The 14,859-nt window shown below is 40.6% G+C and overlaps 1 protein-coding gene across 4 annotated transcripts in view; it reads left to right on the forward strand.

Moving 5' to 3' along the window:
- The window catches only part of baz2a (bromodomain adjacent to zinc finger domain, 2A), a 121,437-nt gene that overhangs the window by 82,385 nt on the left and 24,193 nt on the right, over positions 1–14,859 (forward strand). For 3 of the 4 annotated variants that reach the window (XM_053240692.1, XM_034311955.2, XM_053240693.1), the window contains 5 exons: positions 249–404; positions 7,893–8,053; positions 8,411–8,476; positions 9,160–9,446; positions 13,394–13,529. In XM_053240692.1, the coding sequence (XP_053096667.1) occupies positions 249–404; positions 7,893–8,053; positions 8,411–8,476; positions 9,160–9,446; positions 13,394–13,529 (806 nt within the window). The remainder of the gene's footprint in view (positions 1–248; positions 405–7,892; positions 8,054–8,410; positions 8,477–9,159; positions 9,447–13,393; positions 13,530–14,859) is intronic. The other variant, XM_026920761.3, reaches the window with a different exon arrangement.

Here is a 14,859-nt window from a genome sequence, read left to right on the forward strand (position 1 = left end):
AAAGGGATAAACCAGCATAAAGTCCATGAATAATGGTATGATTAACCCAACTTCTCTCATATTTATACTGAATGATTATTTTTCAAAACATATTTTAGCCATCTTTACCAAGGGTGTCAGTAATTTTGGAGCTGACTAGTTAGCAAAATCTATGCTGAGTTGTTCACATATTAAACTGGCATAATTGTACAATGGATGTTGTCTCAGAAGGTTAGTCTTATGTAGTAAACAATATTCTCCATCTCCAGAGATGGTGAAAGGTTGGTGGTGGATCAGAGAGCCTGAGGAACTCACAGCAATTTTGACTGCTCTCCATCCCCGTGGTATCAGAGAAAAAGTCCTTCGCAAGAACCTTACCAAACACATGGAGCTCCTGACTGGGTGCTGCACACAACCTGTGACAGGTGAGTCATCTTTAAAAAGACCATATTCAATTATGTGGATATTTGCTGTTACACCCATATGGTGAAACTCTTGTACAAAGTAATGTTTTAGCAGCTTTGCTGAAAGTAAATAATAATGGACAGCTTGGTCATCTAGTCTTTTCTGTGTTGACATTATGAGGTTGAAGTGGTAATTGAGCCACTTTCATATCTGTGGCGACCTGGGAAAATCTATCCCTTCTCTTCCCATCATTCTGGAACAAGTTGATTTTTGTCTCATCCATCCATAGGATGTTGTTCCAGAACTGGGCTTTTTTTTTAGAAGAAGTGGTTAAGTAATACTTGTTTAAGGGTTGGTGACCATGGACAGGAATTGAACCACTTCTCCAAAGGCTATGCTGGACTGAATTCCAGAGAAACTCCAGGAGACAAAGATAGGGGATAAAACAGAAAAAAAAATCTTTACATCAGATAGTCCACCAAAAGTGCAAACAGAGACCCAAAACAATCCAACCATAAAAAAGATGAATACGAAGTACAAAAAACAACAAGTAATCAGGCAAAATTCACAAAAGATCCAAAGAGGCCAATAATAACAAAAAATTCCAAAAAGGCAGCAATCACAAAAGATCCCAAAAAGACAAAAATCATAAAAGATCCCAAAATTCAAAAAGGTAGGTGGCAAAGGCAGTGGCTGTTTACTCACATGAGGAACACAAGGACTGGGCAATGAACAAAGAAAAGGGAGGGTATAAATAGCCTAGCAAATCAGAGACAGGTGAAAACAATAATGAAGGTTAACAGGACAGGTCAAAAGGAAAAACACAAAGGCAGAATGTCTCCATCTAAGTCTACATTGCCCAAAATCCTAACAGGACCCCCCTCCTATGAATGGCTCTTTATGTTCCTCTGGGGACAATCAGGACAGCGTCAGTGGAAATCCCAAATTAAGTCCAGGTTGAGAATGTTCCGGGCAGGAACCCAGGAGCGTTCTCCTGGGCCATAACCCTCCCAGTCCACCAAGTACTGGATGTGCCCATGGACTACAAGAGTCCAGCAGTGAAGGCAGGCTGGCCCTCGATGAGACAAGAGGCAGGGCAGGATGCAGGGGAAAAGGGCCTGGTGACCTCAGGTTTGAGATGAGAATCATAAAAGGTGAGAATCTTGAAAGGTCCAAAGAATTACGGGGCTAGTTTATGGGACTCTACCCACAGGGGAAGTGCCCAAGTGAGGAGCCAAACCCTCTGTCCAGGGCGAAGAGTTGGGGAAGGTCTGTGCCAGCGGTTGGCCTGAAGCAGCTGGCACTGAGAGGCCTGTTGTAGAGCCCTCAGCACTTTCGTCCAGGTACGCCAACAGCGACAGTAGTGGTTCTTGATATTCACCTTAGTGAGGCCCCGGTAATCCATGCAAGGGTGAACACCTCCATCTTTTTTCTCCATGAAAAAGAATCCTGCACCTGCCAGGGTGGTGGAAGGGTGAATGAGCAGCAGCCAAAGAGTCTCTGATATACTCCTTCATGGCTTTGGTCTTGGGTCCAGAGAAAGAAAAGATTCACTAGTCCCCTAGGGGGGCTAGTGCCTGGGAGCAGCTCAGTGGAGCAGTCATAGGAGCAGTGAGGAGGGAGACTGGTCACTTTCTTCTTGTCAACCTCCTGTGCTTCACAAAGACATGGATAAACCCAGCGGTACCGGGTTACACTATCCAGCTGGCCGAGTTCTTCTCAGTTTACTGCATGGACAGAGCAATGGAGTCGGGGTGTGTCTGATGGTAAACAGCACCTGGTGCAACAGTGCGGGCATTACTCCTCTCACAAACTCCTGCCCACCCAACCTGGAGCTCCTGACCATCAAATGTCACTATTTCTGCCTTCCTCAGGAGCCTTGGTCATAGTCAGTGCCTTTTATATTTCACCTCAGGCAGACACAGAACTCAAGCCATATGTGAACAACATAATGATCTCACTGAACACCAGACTCATCACGAGGACACTGTGCTCATTGTGGCAGGAGACTTTGAAAGTGCCAACCTCAAATGCACAGTACCAAATTTTCACCAATACATCACCTGCCCCACCAGGGGCGAAAGAATCCTGGACCATTGCTACACTCTGTTCAAAGACAGCTACAAGATACAGTCTCATCCAATGTTTGGGAAATCAGACCATGCCGCCATCTTTCTCATACCTAGATACAAACAAAGGCTGAAACATGACGCTCCAGTTCAGAGGGAGGTCATGCACTAGTCAGACCAATCAGTGGCTGCTTTGCAGGACACTCTAGATGACGCCGACTGGGGCATGTTATGGCGCATCTCTGAAGACGTCGTGTTTACAGAAGCAGTTCTGAGATTTATCGGTAAACTGGTGGGTGACACAGACCACAAAACCGTCAACAGAATGTTTCCTAACCAGAAGCCGTGGGTGGATAAAACCAACCGTGATGCTCTCAGATCTCCTATAACGCGGGGCTCGCAACCGTGAACACGGATGAGTACAAGGCTGAGTCCAACAGTGTGCGCAGAGTGAAACTAGAGTCACAGTTCCAACAGGGTGGCCTTAGGAGCCCTGTGGCAGGGACTGAGAAGGATAACAGACTATAAAACACCATTCTCCAGAATAGTGAATGCAGACGCTTCTCCGTCAGACGAGCTGAACACTTTTTACGCTCACTTCGAAGCTGCAGCTAACAACACTAATGGTGCTAGTGGTGCTAACAGCGCTAGTAGTGCCAAGAGCACCAGCATCACTAAGAGCGCGATTGGCAGCGTGCATGCAGAGAGTGTCAGAGCAGGAAATGCTTTCATCATCTCGGAGCACGATGTGAGGAAGGCTTTCAGGAGAGTGAACACCAGAAAGGCACAGTTGGTAATCCAAACATGCTTCAAACAGTCCGTTATTGTTACTGTCCCGAAGATACCCCACCCTGCCTGCCTCAGCAACTATCGCCCAGTAGCCCTGACCTCAGCTTTGATGAAGTGCTTTGAATGGACTTCATCACCTCTTCATTACCTGACATCCTGGACCCATTATAGTTCCCATACTGTCCCAATCGCTCTACCGAGGACACCATTACACACCTCCTACACACAGCCCTGAGCCATCTAGACACCAGGAAGGGAAATTATGTTAAAAAGCTGTTTGTTGACTACAGTTCAGCATTTAACACTATAATTCCTTCCAAACTCACCACCAAGTTGGAGGACCTGGGATCCCTCCCTGTGTCAGTGGATCGCCAACTTCCTTACGGACAGACCTTCCCTCACCCTCAGCACTGGAGACCCCCAGGATTGTGTCCTGAGCCCCCCTGCTGTACTCATTTTACACTTATGACTGTGTGGCCACTTCCAGCTCTACCACCATAGGTTTGCTGATGACACTGTTGTAGTGGGCCTGATCTCTGATAAGGATGAGAAGGCCTACCTGGAGGATGATAAAAAATCCTGGGGAATTAGTGGCAGGAGAGCAACCTTCTCCTGAATGTCAGCAAGACAAAGGAGTTAATAGTGGACTTCAGCACAAACCAGAAGAGAAGGTACCACTCCCCAATGATCAACAGGACCCCAGGGGAGAGAGTGGACATTTTCTGGTACCTTGGTGTTCACGCCACGCAGTACACTTAAGAGACTTTCAACTGCCCTCTAAGGTGCTAAGGAACTTTTACACCTGCACCATCAACAGCATCCAAGCAGGATAGGCAGGCTCTGCAGAGGGTGGTCCAATCAGCTCAGCATACCTTGCTCACTGAGTGCTTCTGCTCCCTGAATGCCAACACAGAGAGAATGAGGAGGACCTTATTCCTGTATTCCACTTTATCCTGTCTTTATAAATATTTATTATGCATGTGGGCAATTTCATAGAACTACTTCAGCTTAATGTTGCACAGCATTATATTGCACAAAGCAATTGCACACATCTGCACTTTATCAGATTGTTGCTGCCACCTGTCTTTATTTTCTCACATTATATTTTTATACTTTTTAAATACATTCCCATTGTCTAACTCTATGTACATTCTATTTTATATTATGGACAGTCATAAAAAGCATTTCACTACACGTACTGTATATGGTTGTGTGTGTGAGACAAATAAAATTTGAATTTGAGTTACTTGGGATAACTTAGGAAGTCTTGGAGACTTGGGAGACAAAGGTGAAGGTGCAGAAAAAAAGGCATGTGGCATGGCAGGTGGGATCCCACTCAAGCATTAGGTGCACCAGGCTATGTGAGGGTTATGGCGGGTTAGCCATGGACAATGGGAAGTTGGTTAGACAGGCATGCCCTGGACAACGGGAAATTGGTTAGAAAGAACAAGGTGCACCTGCAACTTCTCTTGGTGGTTATTGATGGACAGGTGTACATGAGCATGGTGAACATTACCATTGCCCAGGGGTGTTCCTTCCAGGGCAGTAACCGTTAAGGGTGGCTCAAGGTTGACCAGGGGGATTTGGAGATTCTTAGTAAGGGACATGAAGCTACCGGTAGCCCTGGAGTCCACCAGAAACTGGAGGGTGTGCTGTTGAGCACCCCAAGAAGGGGAAGTGGAAAGGAGGACCCTAACTGGAGAAGACTTCAGGGTTAAGGTGGGTCCTGTCACAGACTTTCCTCCTCTGGACGGGATTGGGCTTTTCCCTGATAACTCTGGGCAAGTGGATCTGAAATGACCTGGTTTCTCACAGTAGAGGCAACACTTCTCTCGCTTGCCCCAGCTCCGCTTGGTCTGGGAGAGTCGTATCCCTCCAATCTGCATGGGATCCTCTGATGAAGTGGAGACTTGGGAGCCATCTAGAGGCAAAGTTCAGAACCTTATCCTGAGAGGATGAGCTGAAGAACAGCGTTCCCTTTGTCTCTCATGGAGTTGGTTGTCAGTGTGTTCAAGTCCCTCTCTGCATCCCTTGTTCATCCTTGATGGGGCCTGAGAGAACATTCTGGAATGCCTTGACGAGTGCCTCCTGGTTCCACTGGCTCTCAGCAGCCAGTGTATGGAAAACAGTGGTGTACTCAGCTACACTATGACTACCTTGATGGAGCTGGAGACGTTGTTTGTTAGCCTTCCGGCCACTGACAAAGACCCTTCTCGTCTCTTCTGTGAAAGCTTGGTAGTTGAAGCACAGGGGACCCTGTACCTCCCAAATGGCTGTGGCCCAGGATATTGCTTTTCCAGTGAAGAGGAGGATGATGTGAGAAGGTGAGAATGGAAGGTGCATGCCTGGAGCTTGAATGTGAGGAAACATTGGGTCAGAAACCCACAGCATCTTACCTGATTCCCATCAAACCTTTGAGGGACAGGTACGCGTGGCTTGGCCGTGGGGGTTAATAGAGATTGGGCTTGAGAATCCAGGGAGATCTGAGTTGGGTTAGAGGGATCTGAGGCCTGCTGGACGAAAGGTGTAGAGACGCTGCACAATGTTATGCCCCGGCCCCTGAAAAACACCTGACCTGGAACTTCTTTCATTTACCACCTTCTTGCTTTGCCACACATCCCCTCAGCTGGCTTCCTGAGAATAGATGGAGGAACTAGTATGTGCTGGAATCAAGCTATGACAGTCCATTGCTGCTAGCCACCAAATGTCAACCAAAAACACTATAACATGGACCAAAACACTATAACATGTTCCATAACACTACAACATTTTTATAGCATTTACAGAGAGGAGCTTCATATTACTAATGGCAGATTAAAGCTAGACATTCCTTTTTCTCAGACCTTATCAACAAGAACATTAACAGTAGCTGTTCTGTTATTGACATTTCCCAACATGGATCCTGAGCTACTCTCTGCTAAGAAATGCAATGAATTTGCATCTTTTCGGAATATAATAAAAAATATCACACTGACCAGCTCTGCGTCTCTGTTTAGGACCACTGATCACAAAACACTTCACTGGCCAATTTAATAGGATCACCTGTGCCCCTGCTCGTTCATGTAATTATCCAATCAGCCAATCATACGCCAGTAGCACAGAGCATAAAATCATACAGATACAGATCAAGAGCTTCAGTTAATGTGTTATAGTAAACATCAGAATGGGGAAAAAGTGTGATCTCAGTGACTTCAGCAGTGGGCAGTCGGGCTGTATTGAGTGTTTTGGAAACTGCTAATCTCCTGGGATTTTCATGCACAACAGTATCTACAGTTTACAGAATGGTGCGAAAAAACAAACATCCAGTGAGTAGAAGCTTTGCAGGCAGAAATGCGTTGTTGATGAGAGATAATCAGAGGAGAACACTCAGACTGGTTCGAGCATCATATGAGCTATAACAGCAGAAGACACTGCTATGAGATATGAGATATAACAGCAGAAGACACATCAGGTTCCACACCTTTCAGGCAAGAACAGGAATCTGAGGCTACAATAGGCACAGGCTCATTAAAACTGGTAAGTTGAAGATTGGAAAAACATCACCTGATCTTTTTTCAATCTTCAACTGTCCAGTTGTGGTGAAACTGGGTAGACAAAGAGCTGTTCACTGAGTACAAGGCCAAAAGAGCATCATAAAACAGAGAGACCAAAGCTGATACCATGCATCTCCTTAAAGCGGGTGAACTCTCCCCACCATTCTTATCTGACAGTGATATTTATACTGACCAGTTAAGTACATTAATATGGACTTATATAATCTCAACCCACAGTAATGAATTCTCTAAGCACTGAGCACCTATATAAAGCACATGCATGGGCCCCCATGCCTTGCTTAAGAAAGGCCTAAGAGCAGCTTTCTAGATAGTAGTCAGCCAAAGTATGATTACATTGTATTCTTTAAGTAATTCTGAATGTTGACCATGTTAGACCACCAAACATCTGAAATGGAGGTGTTACTCTCTTCAGTCTGTATAAACATTGGTGCATTTTCCACTGAAATTTTGCAGTGAACTTGCTCAACACACCAGAAGACTCCTGACCTTTTTATGTCATAGCCTCCTTATTATAGAAGAGCAAATATACAAAATGGATGTGCAAAAAATTTCCACCAGCTAAATAAAGAGAAATTTGGTGCAATGGTCTAGTGGTCTAGCAAAAGCTAGTGGTCACCTTGAGTACAAGTCCTTAAAGATGAAAGAAAAATTTAAAAGTATGGACTAGGATCTTAGCTTTAGCAAAAATTATATTATCTAACTTTTATTATATTATAAAATCTTAAATCAATTTAGAGGTTTCATGTCTAAGCAGAATGTAGAGAAGTCTTTTTTGCTCTATCTCCAGGAAAAAACAAACAAACAATTAAACAGATATAGCTCATGCACAACGTAGCCACTACAATGCTTTTGGCCCGCCACCACCGCCCTTTTCGGAGGACCATTGACTCTTTTGATATTGAATCCAAAATTTATGGATTATGTATTGATTACTGAGAAAAGTTGGAACTCTACCAGAAAAATTAACCAATAAGCCTTGTAATGTGAACATAATCATAATAAATGCATAGCATTACTAATGGTCCATAAGTTTTTGTAAGGAGAAGTGTTCGAACTCACATTCCTACATCATTTCTTTTTCTTTTGTATATATCAGATCCTGTCTTTCATCTGAAGGTGGAGGATGACAGACCCTTGCTGGAGGCAGTGAAGCAGCCATGGATAGAGCAGAAGCGTGCCATGCAGATTGACATTAGCATCCTGCAGATGGTGGAGGATCTGGAGCACAGGGTGGTGGGAGCTGATCTGCAGCTTAAGGTGAGGCATAAAATGGTGTTAGTAAAAAGGCAGAGAAAACCTAATGAATATTATAACTGCTTTTTATGCTGCCTCTTGGCCAGGTCGTCATTGTAAATGAGAACTGGTTCTCAATTGACTTACCTGGTTAAATAAAGGTTATTATTATTAATTTGGGCTTTCATTCTTGTTTAAAAGTTTCTTAAATGTGGCCTTTTGAACTTATTTCCACCCCCATTTGATTGGCATCCAATCTACATGCTATTGGTTCACAGAGGTGCTGATACTGAGCAGCATTAGGAGCTGTGTGCTCATAACCTGACTAGGAGACTCTTAGGATAGTCATTGCATTGTAATATCCACACTTTATATTCAAAGATGGCACCCCTGAATGGACCAAGCGACACTGACAGTGCCGCCGAATCATCATCTGCAGGATTTCAGGTATGGAAACATGGAAGTCTAGCAATGTTAGGATTTAAACATTGACAAATATACAGCCTTAACAATCATGAAGTGATGCCAGAGAAACACTCTAAAATATTTTTGGTAGATGCCCAGGAAAAACTAACCAATGCTGCATGCTGAATGAGCCCCTCTCCTATAGCCACAGTTCTAACCTCCCACAGATCTAAAGTGCTTAGACAAGAGGAACATATCCTTAAAAACATCTGTAAATTCTTGATTTACTTATTTATTTTATTCTATGGATTTTTCTGTATGTGTAAGAATATTTTGTAGTCATTAATAATCATTTTTTATAAGTACAGGGTGTCCCAAAAGTCTCTGTACGTAGGGGAAATTAACTTTTTTTTAGCAGAATGTAAAGTTATTTACAAAACATCCTATTTCAATACGTTCTTCTTCTGTCAAAGGCATTCTAAACAGCTATCTGGAAAAAATAATATAAACTTAATATGAAAAATTTTGGAAGACATTTTGCTAAAAAGTATTAATTTCCTCTATGTATCGATACCTTTGGGACACGGTGTAGTTTGAACTTTGAATGGTAGACTTTGCTTGCTAAGATGATTCGTAGACTGGTTTACCCTTAGCTTATTCTGTTGTTCTTTGCTATTCCTGTTTTCTGTATCTTCCTGTTTTATCTATCTTTTTTTCTTGTTCAGGTTTTCACTGCCCCAGAGCCTGACTCCACCAGGGAAGACCTGCAATATTACGAACATGAGGTGGACCCCAGAGAAGACTGGATGCTGAGGAGCAAAAAAGAGTGGTGGGACCTCTTGCGTGTACCCACAAACCCCCTGGATCTGGCCGTTATGCGCCTCACCAACCTGGAGAGGAATATTGAGCGACGTTACCTCAAGGGGCCACTGTGGAATCTTGCTGAGGTGATGCGCTTAGCTCCTCCTACATCCCCACCTGGAGGAGAGGAGATTGCCATGGACACTATCAGGTCAGATACATGTGAAATAATAAAGGAACATTGGAAGAAAAAAATTGCATTTTACATGTTTTGGTTAAGGTTGTTCAGTCTCATGTTTTGGTTTCCCATAAACCTAATTGACTAGCCTAAAAATGGTAGTTAATGTAGTGTAATAATGTATTGTGAGTAGGGCTGCAGCAAACAATTATCCGACTATTTTAAAAAATATTTAGCTAATTTAATGATTATTCCCTGTTCCATTAACAGTTTAATATTCATTAATTTTTTTATTTAAATTCTATTTAAATTACAATTAAGGAAATTAACTTTTGTAATAATAACATAGAATGACAAAGATAATGACAAATGAACATTTAAACTGTAGCCTGCACATAGACATGTTACCTTGTAGGTGGCCTAATCTCACCAAGCCAAAATTAAACAGGCAAAATTTAACTGATCTAAAATACGAAGTTTCTATTTTACTGTTTCACATATTTTACTACTTTTTTACTACCAGTCCCATAATTTAAATAAATCAATTCTTGTAATACATTATGTATTATGAAACTAATGACATTAGTTTCACTCACCAAGTAGGATCTTTCATTTTATATGTTCATGCATTTTTAATCTGCCTAGTAAAGTCTGTTTCAACACAAGTGACAGGAATAAGTAGCACACACTATTTACAGCTTCTCAGAATTTGACCAGGACATTTTTTATTCAATATAAGGGATCCCCAGAAGGCGTTCATGTATCAAACAGTAACAATACAAAATGTGACTATAGACTGAATTTTAAAAAATCAGAAACCACTTTATTCTGTTCAGTGCTGTGGTGGATTTGGAGCCTGACATCCTTCCATATTAAAGCCATCAGTAAAACTATAATTTGGTTAGTTTATTTCAGTAAAATCTGGATAGCTAGCTGAGAGGCTTTTCATTGTCCACAACAAATGGATTATTTTCCCATAACACCAGGTCCCGAAGTGTTTATACCACAGCAATTTGCCAACAATTACAATTTTTAATTTATTAATGAACAACACTTAATGCTTTTTAATAATTTATAGTTACATTGTGAAATATATGTTGTGAAATGTCCATGAAACAAGTTCCTGTTACGTTATAGCACATATAAACAGTTGCTCCTTCAGCAGCCTCTCTTTTTTTTTCCCACACAAAATTAATAAGATTTTTCAAATGTTACCATTATGTTACAGAGAAACTGGAAATTGCAAAGTAGCTACTCTGCCCTAAAGACTCTCCAATGGCAGAAAACTTACTCACCAGTACAACATGCTGACTCCAGATAGTCCTTCCATAAATATTACATAAACATATCCATACAGAATACTTCACCATATCAGCAATTATCCATTTAATTTGTTAAATATCATGATTTTAATATGTTTATTATTTGTTTTTAATTATTCAGGTGGTCTGCCATATAAGGCCCTGTGTGAGTAGTTACTATAGAAATGACGACATATTAAAAAGATCACCTTAATTACTGTTGTCAGAGATGCTGTTATGGAAAATTAATCACCTTCTGACAAATCAAATTAGAGAATTCGACAGAGCTGTGATATTAACATCAGTATCAGACACACTGGATCTATGATCAAAATAGGTTCGAACAGTGAGGAAAATGGAAAATGAGTAAACATGCTGGAGCGATAATATAGGAAAAGTGAGAAAGTAAAAATTCGGCTGTAGTCTAGAGTTGCATGAGGTATTTTGAGCCATGAACCACCTGCCTAGGCTATACAAAAATGCCTGAATATCACTGCATTTTTTAGGCTATTGTATAAATTGATGGCCATACTTACAAGTAATCAGCCTCATAAATATTAGTGAAATAATTAAGGATATTTAAATTATTATTATTATTTTTTTTTACCATTGTCAACTGCCATAAATCAAGTATTATAACTTAATTCTTAATTAAGAGTAATAATAGTGACTTACAAAATTATCTGAAGATTCATAATGCTTCAGTATTAGCTTGGCTTCAGTTTTGATCTAAGTGTTAGTAAACACAAGATCGGTTCAATAAAATAATGTTTATTGAGCACATAAATCGGTAACAGTGCTTAATACAACCTGTAATGAATGAATTGATTGAGTAGATATTTTGGTGTGTGTGTATTATATGCATGTGTGTAGATATTGTGTTGGTATGTGCACGAACAAAGGGTGCCCTCATACTTGGTTTGAGAACAAAGGCTATTTTAGGTTAGGTTCAACTTTACTGTCATTGTCAGAGTACGAGTACAGAGACAACAAAAGGCAGTTACGATGCACAGAGGAGGAGTAAACCAAATAGTAAGAAATTAAAAAAAGGAATAGTTCCTTTGTAGGCACCAGGAACAGGCACCAGGAACAGACCTTTAAATAACGGGGATGGATTTATAAGGAGGTCTAGCTCCAGTTAATCAGTCACAGTTTTGAATGGGTGGAGTAAAAAATGGAAGTGATGTGATGTGCTTACTCTATTATCCGTCAAATAACTACAGAATCACAATAACACTGTTCATGTACAGACATCATTGGCTCTGAATGTAGTAAACTAGGTTTGATACAAAGACTGAACAGAAAAATACAGTGTTAGTACAAGATTGCATGCAAAAGGGCCTCACAGAGATGCAAGGAGAGGGTGAAAAGCGAAGATCAAAGGAGCACTTTGTATACTATACATAATCATAGGAAATCAGGTCAAATTCAGGTTACAAAATAATAATTTACTCTACTAAGGGAAATAAACTATATTTTCTATAGCTAATTAAGCCCAGATGCCCTGTCTCACTTGGAGCTAGTCTTGCTTGCAAACGATACAGGGAGTCACATTCACTTTGAGACACACATGTTCCAAAGTGCACTGAGGCAAACGAGATACAGGAATCTTGTCTTGAAGTGCCAACATGATTCATGATCTGAGGAATGGTCCTGTCTCACCAGTAAATTAGTTTGTCCCAGGGAAAATAGAAAGTAGAGATCTTGTTTTGAAGTGCACAGAAGGGTCCAGCCACTTCTTGCTTTAATCTTAACTGTTTTGGCAGCAGTTCTGTTCACCTTGCACGCAGTATTATTATTAACTATAAATATAGTAATAATAAACAAAAGATGAATACATATCCGTTTATTGGAATTAAGTCCTGTTGCATATAGTGCTCAGGTACACAAAGACTTCTGGGTTTTCCACCAAGTTGTTTCTGCAAGTTGTCACAGCTGAGCCTGTCATGAGAGAGACTGAGTGTCCCTTGGTGGTTTTTATCCCAGGAAGGGTTTCAGGTGGTGCCTATTAGTACTAAAATTGATGAAGGAATACATACTGTTCAGTATGATCTTGTTGTGTCCCGGGAGTCTTGGGATGAGCATGGGATAGTTTTCATGATCACAGCAGTAGTTCTGAAAAGATGCAGGTGTATGATATACAAGTAATGCTGCTTAAGGCCTTATCATTATAATGGCCTTGACCTTTGCTATTGTGAGGACTGATACAGTCATTAGTGTTGTTGGAAATTTTTCAAGTAATTGTATTATGACTCTTTTTAAAAAAGAAACAAATTCTAACCTTTGTTTTGAGAGTTTCCCAAGTTTTGCTCTCGCTGGCTACAGGTGAAAAGCAGCCAGAAAACAATTAGCATTATGAGGTTGATATATTATTTTGCTATATATTTGTTAATTAAATCCTTCTGTATTTCATAAGTGTGAAAAGAACAAAGATTTATTTTAGTAAAACAGGTTTTTTTTTCATTCATTCATTCATCTTCAGTAACCATTTTATCCTGGTCAGGGTCACGGTGGATAGGAGGAACCTCTTTGGGAATGCTGAGCGCAAGGCAGGAATTCACCTTCAATAGGATTGTCTTTTTAAAAAAAAAAAAAAAAAAAAAAAAAAAGTATTAAATTCAATAGCAGTACTATCTATTTGGATTCGTTAGTTTGTTCTTTATATCGGTCTGTTTGTAGCCTGGAGAATGAGATCACCCCCAGGTTGAAGACTTGGAGGCAAGCCCTGGACCGCTGCCGAAGTGCATCGCAGCTCTCCTTGTGTCTGCTGCAGTTGGAAAGAGCCATTGCCTGGGAGAAATCTATCGTCAAAGTGGTGAGAACATACCACCAGTCACTGAATGGCATTCAGACAGTTTTGTATATTTCATTTACTTTGTCTTAATGCACCCTTGTTATAGTCACTAACAACTTTTTCGATGCAGTCTTTGTCTGTATATCCCATAACAATATCTATAGTCACAAAACAGTGAGGAATCAGAAGGAACCAATCCTCATTTAGGGCACAGTGGATAGTGGGATTTTGATTATTACATTGTTCAGTCATCTAAAGAAAAGGCAAATAATGCAGAAGGCTCAGTGTAGACGAGTCCAGAGGGCAAGAGGAGTTACTCAGCCCAGTTTATCATAACCCTCTGTGACCATGAACCCCCAATTAAATTGCTTTACCTAAGAGCAGAGCTCCTGAGCAAAATAAAATTACTAAAGAAGTAGGTTTTTACCACAGACACTGATGCAGATTTGCACCTTGACCAGTCTGCTCAATTGCACACTGCAACAGTATATAACCAGTGGCATACCTAAACATGTCATCATTTTTGTATTTTAAACAATCAAACCCCCCAATAACAAAAGAGCAGTAAAATAATTAAAAATAAAAAAATTTAAAAAAGCTAAATGATTGAGTGAAATAAAATATTTTTTAAAAGAAGAAAGAAAAAAAACTGTTTGCTCTTACTCAGATGGCAATTCTAAAAAAAGTTCATAAAAAATTTAATGAAAGGCTGCCAAGACCTATGAAAAAGATCAGCAGACCCTCTCAAACTATAATGTATTTTATCCAGAGTAAGAAAAAAACACAAGGTTTTCAACCAGAGAGCATGAGATGGAGGGTTACTGGAGTTCCAGCTAATAAGGATCGAACTTATAATTACAAGCTGCTGATAAAGTACTAAAAATATCTAACCAGAACCTTTTCAACTTTTTACATGACCAAAACATATGGTTCTGCACTGCCGTCAGAACGGGTGGGGCTAATATTCTGATAGATATGTGCTGAATTTAGCATTGGACAGGTAAGCTCTATGGACTAGATCAAATTGCATCATTAAGGCGAGCACAGAAGGAGGAAGAACGTGTTCTTTTTTTTTTATTGAGGCAGATGCAGGATGCACATCGGCCTCAGTAAAGTTCACCATTTTTGGGATTGGATGACCACAAGCTGTTCTTGTTTCTCAGGGTCCTCCATTTTGGTTTAATTAGAAAAATAACTGTAGATAAAGTTCTCAATTTTGGCCAAGAAAAAGCATAGCAAAATTCACCATCCTGTGTCAAATGTGCCCATGTTCTAAGTTGTTTAACACATCTAGATGTAAATATAAGGAAATTATGCTGAAATTCTGATCTATCGTCTCGTATTCATCTTT

The sequence above is a fragment of the Pangasianodon hypophthalmus genome, chromosome 16 (assembly GCF_027358585.1).
Source record: "Pangasianodon hypophthalmus isolate fPanHyp1 chromosome 16, fPanHyp1.pri, whole genome shotgun sequence".
In the NCBI taxonomy this organism is placed as follows: Eukaryota; Metazoa; Chordata; class Actinopteri; order Siluriformes; family Pangasiidae; genus Pangasianodon; species Pangasianodon hypophthalmus.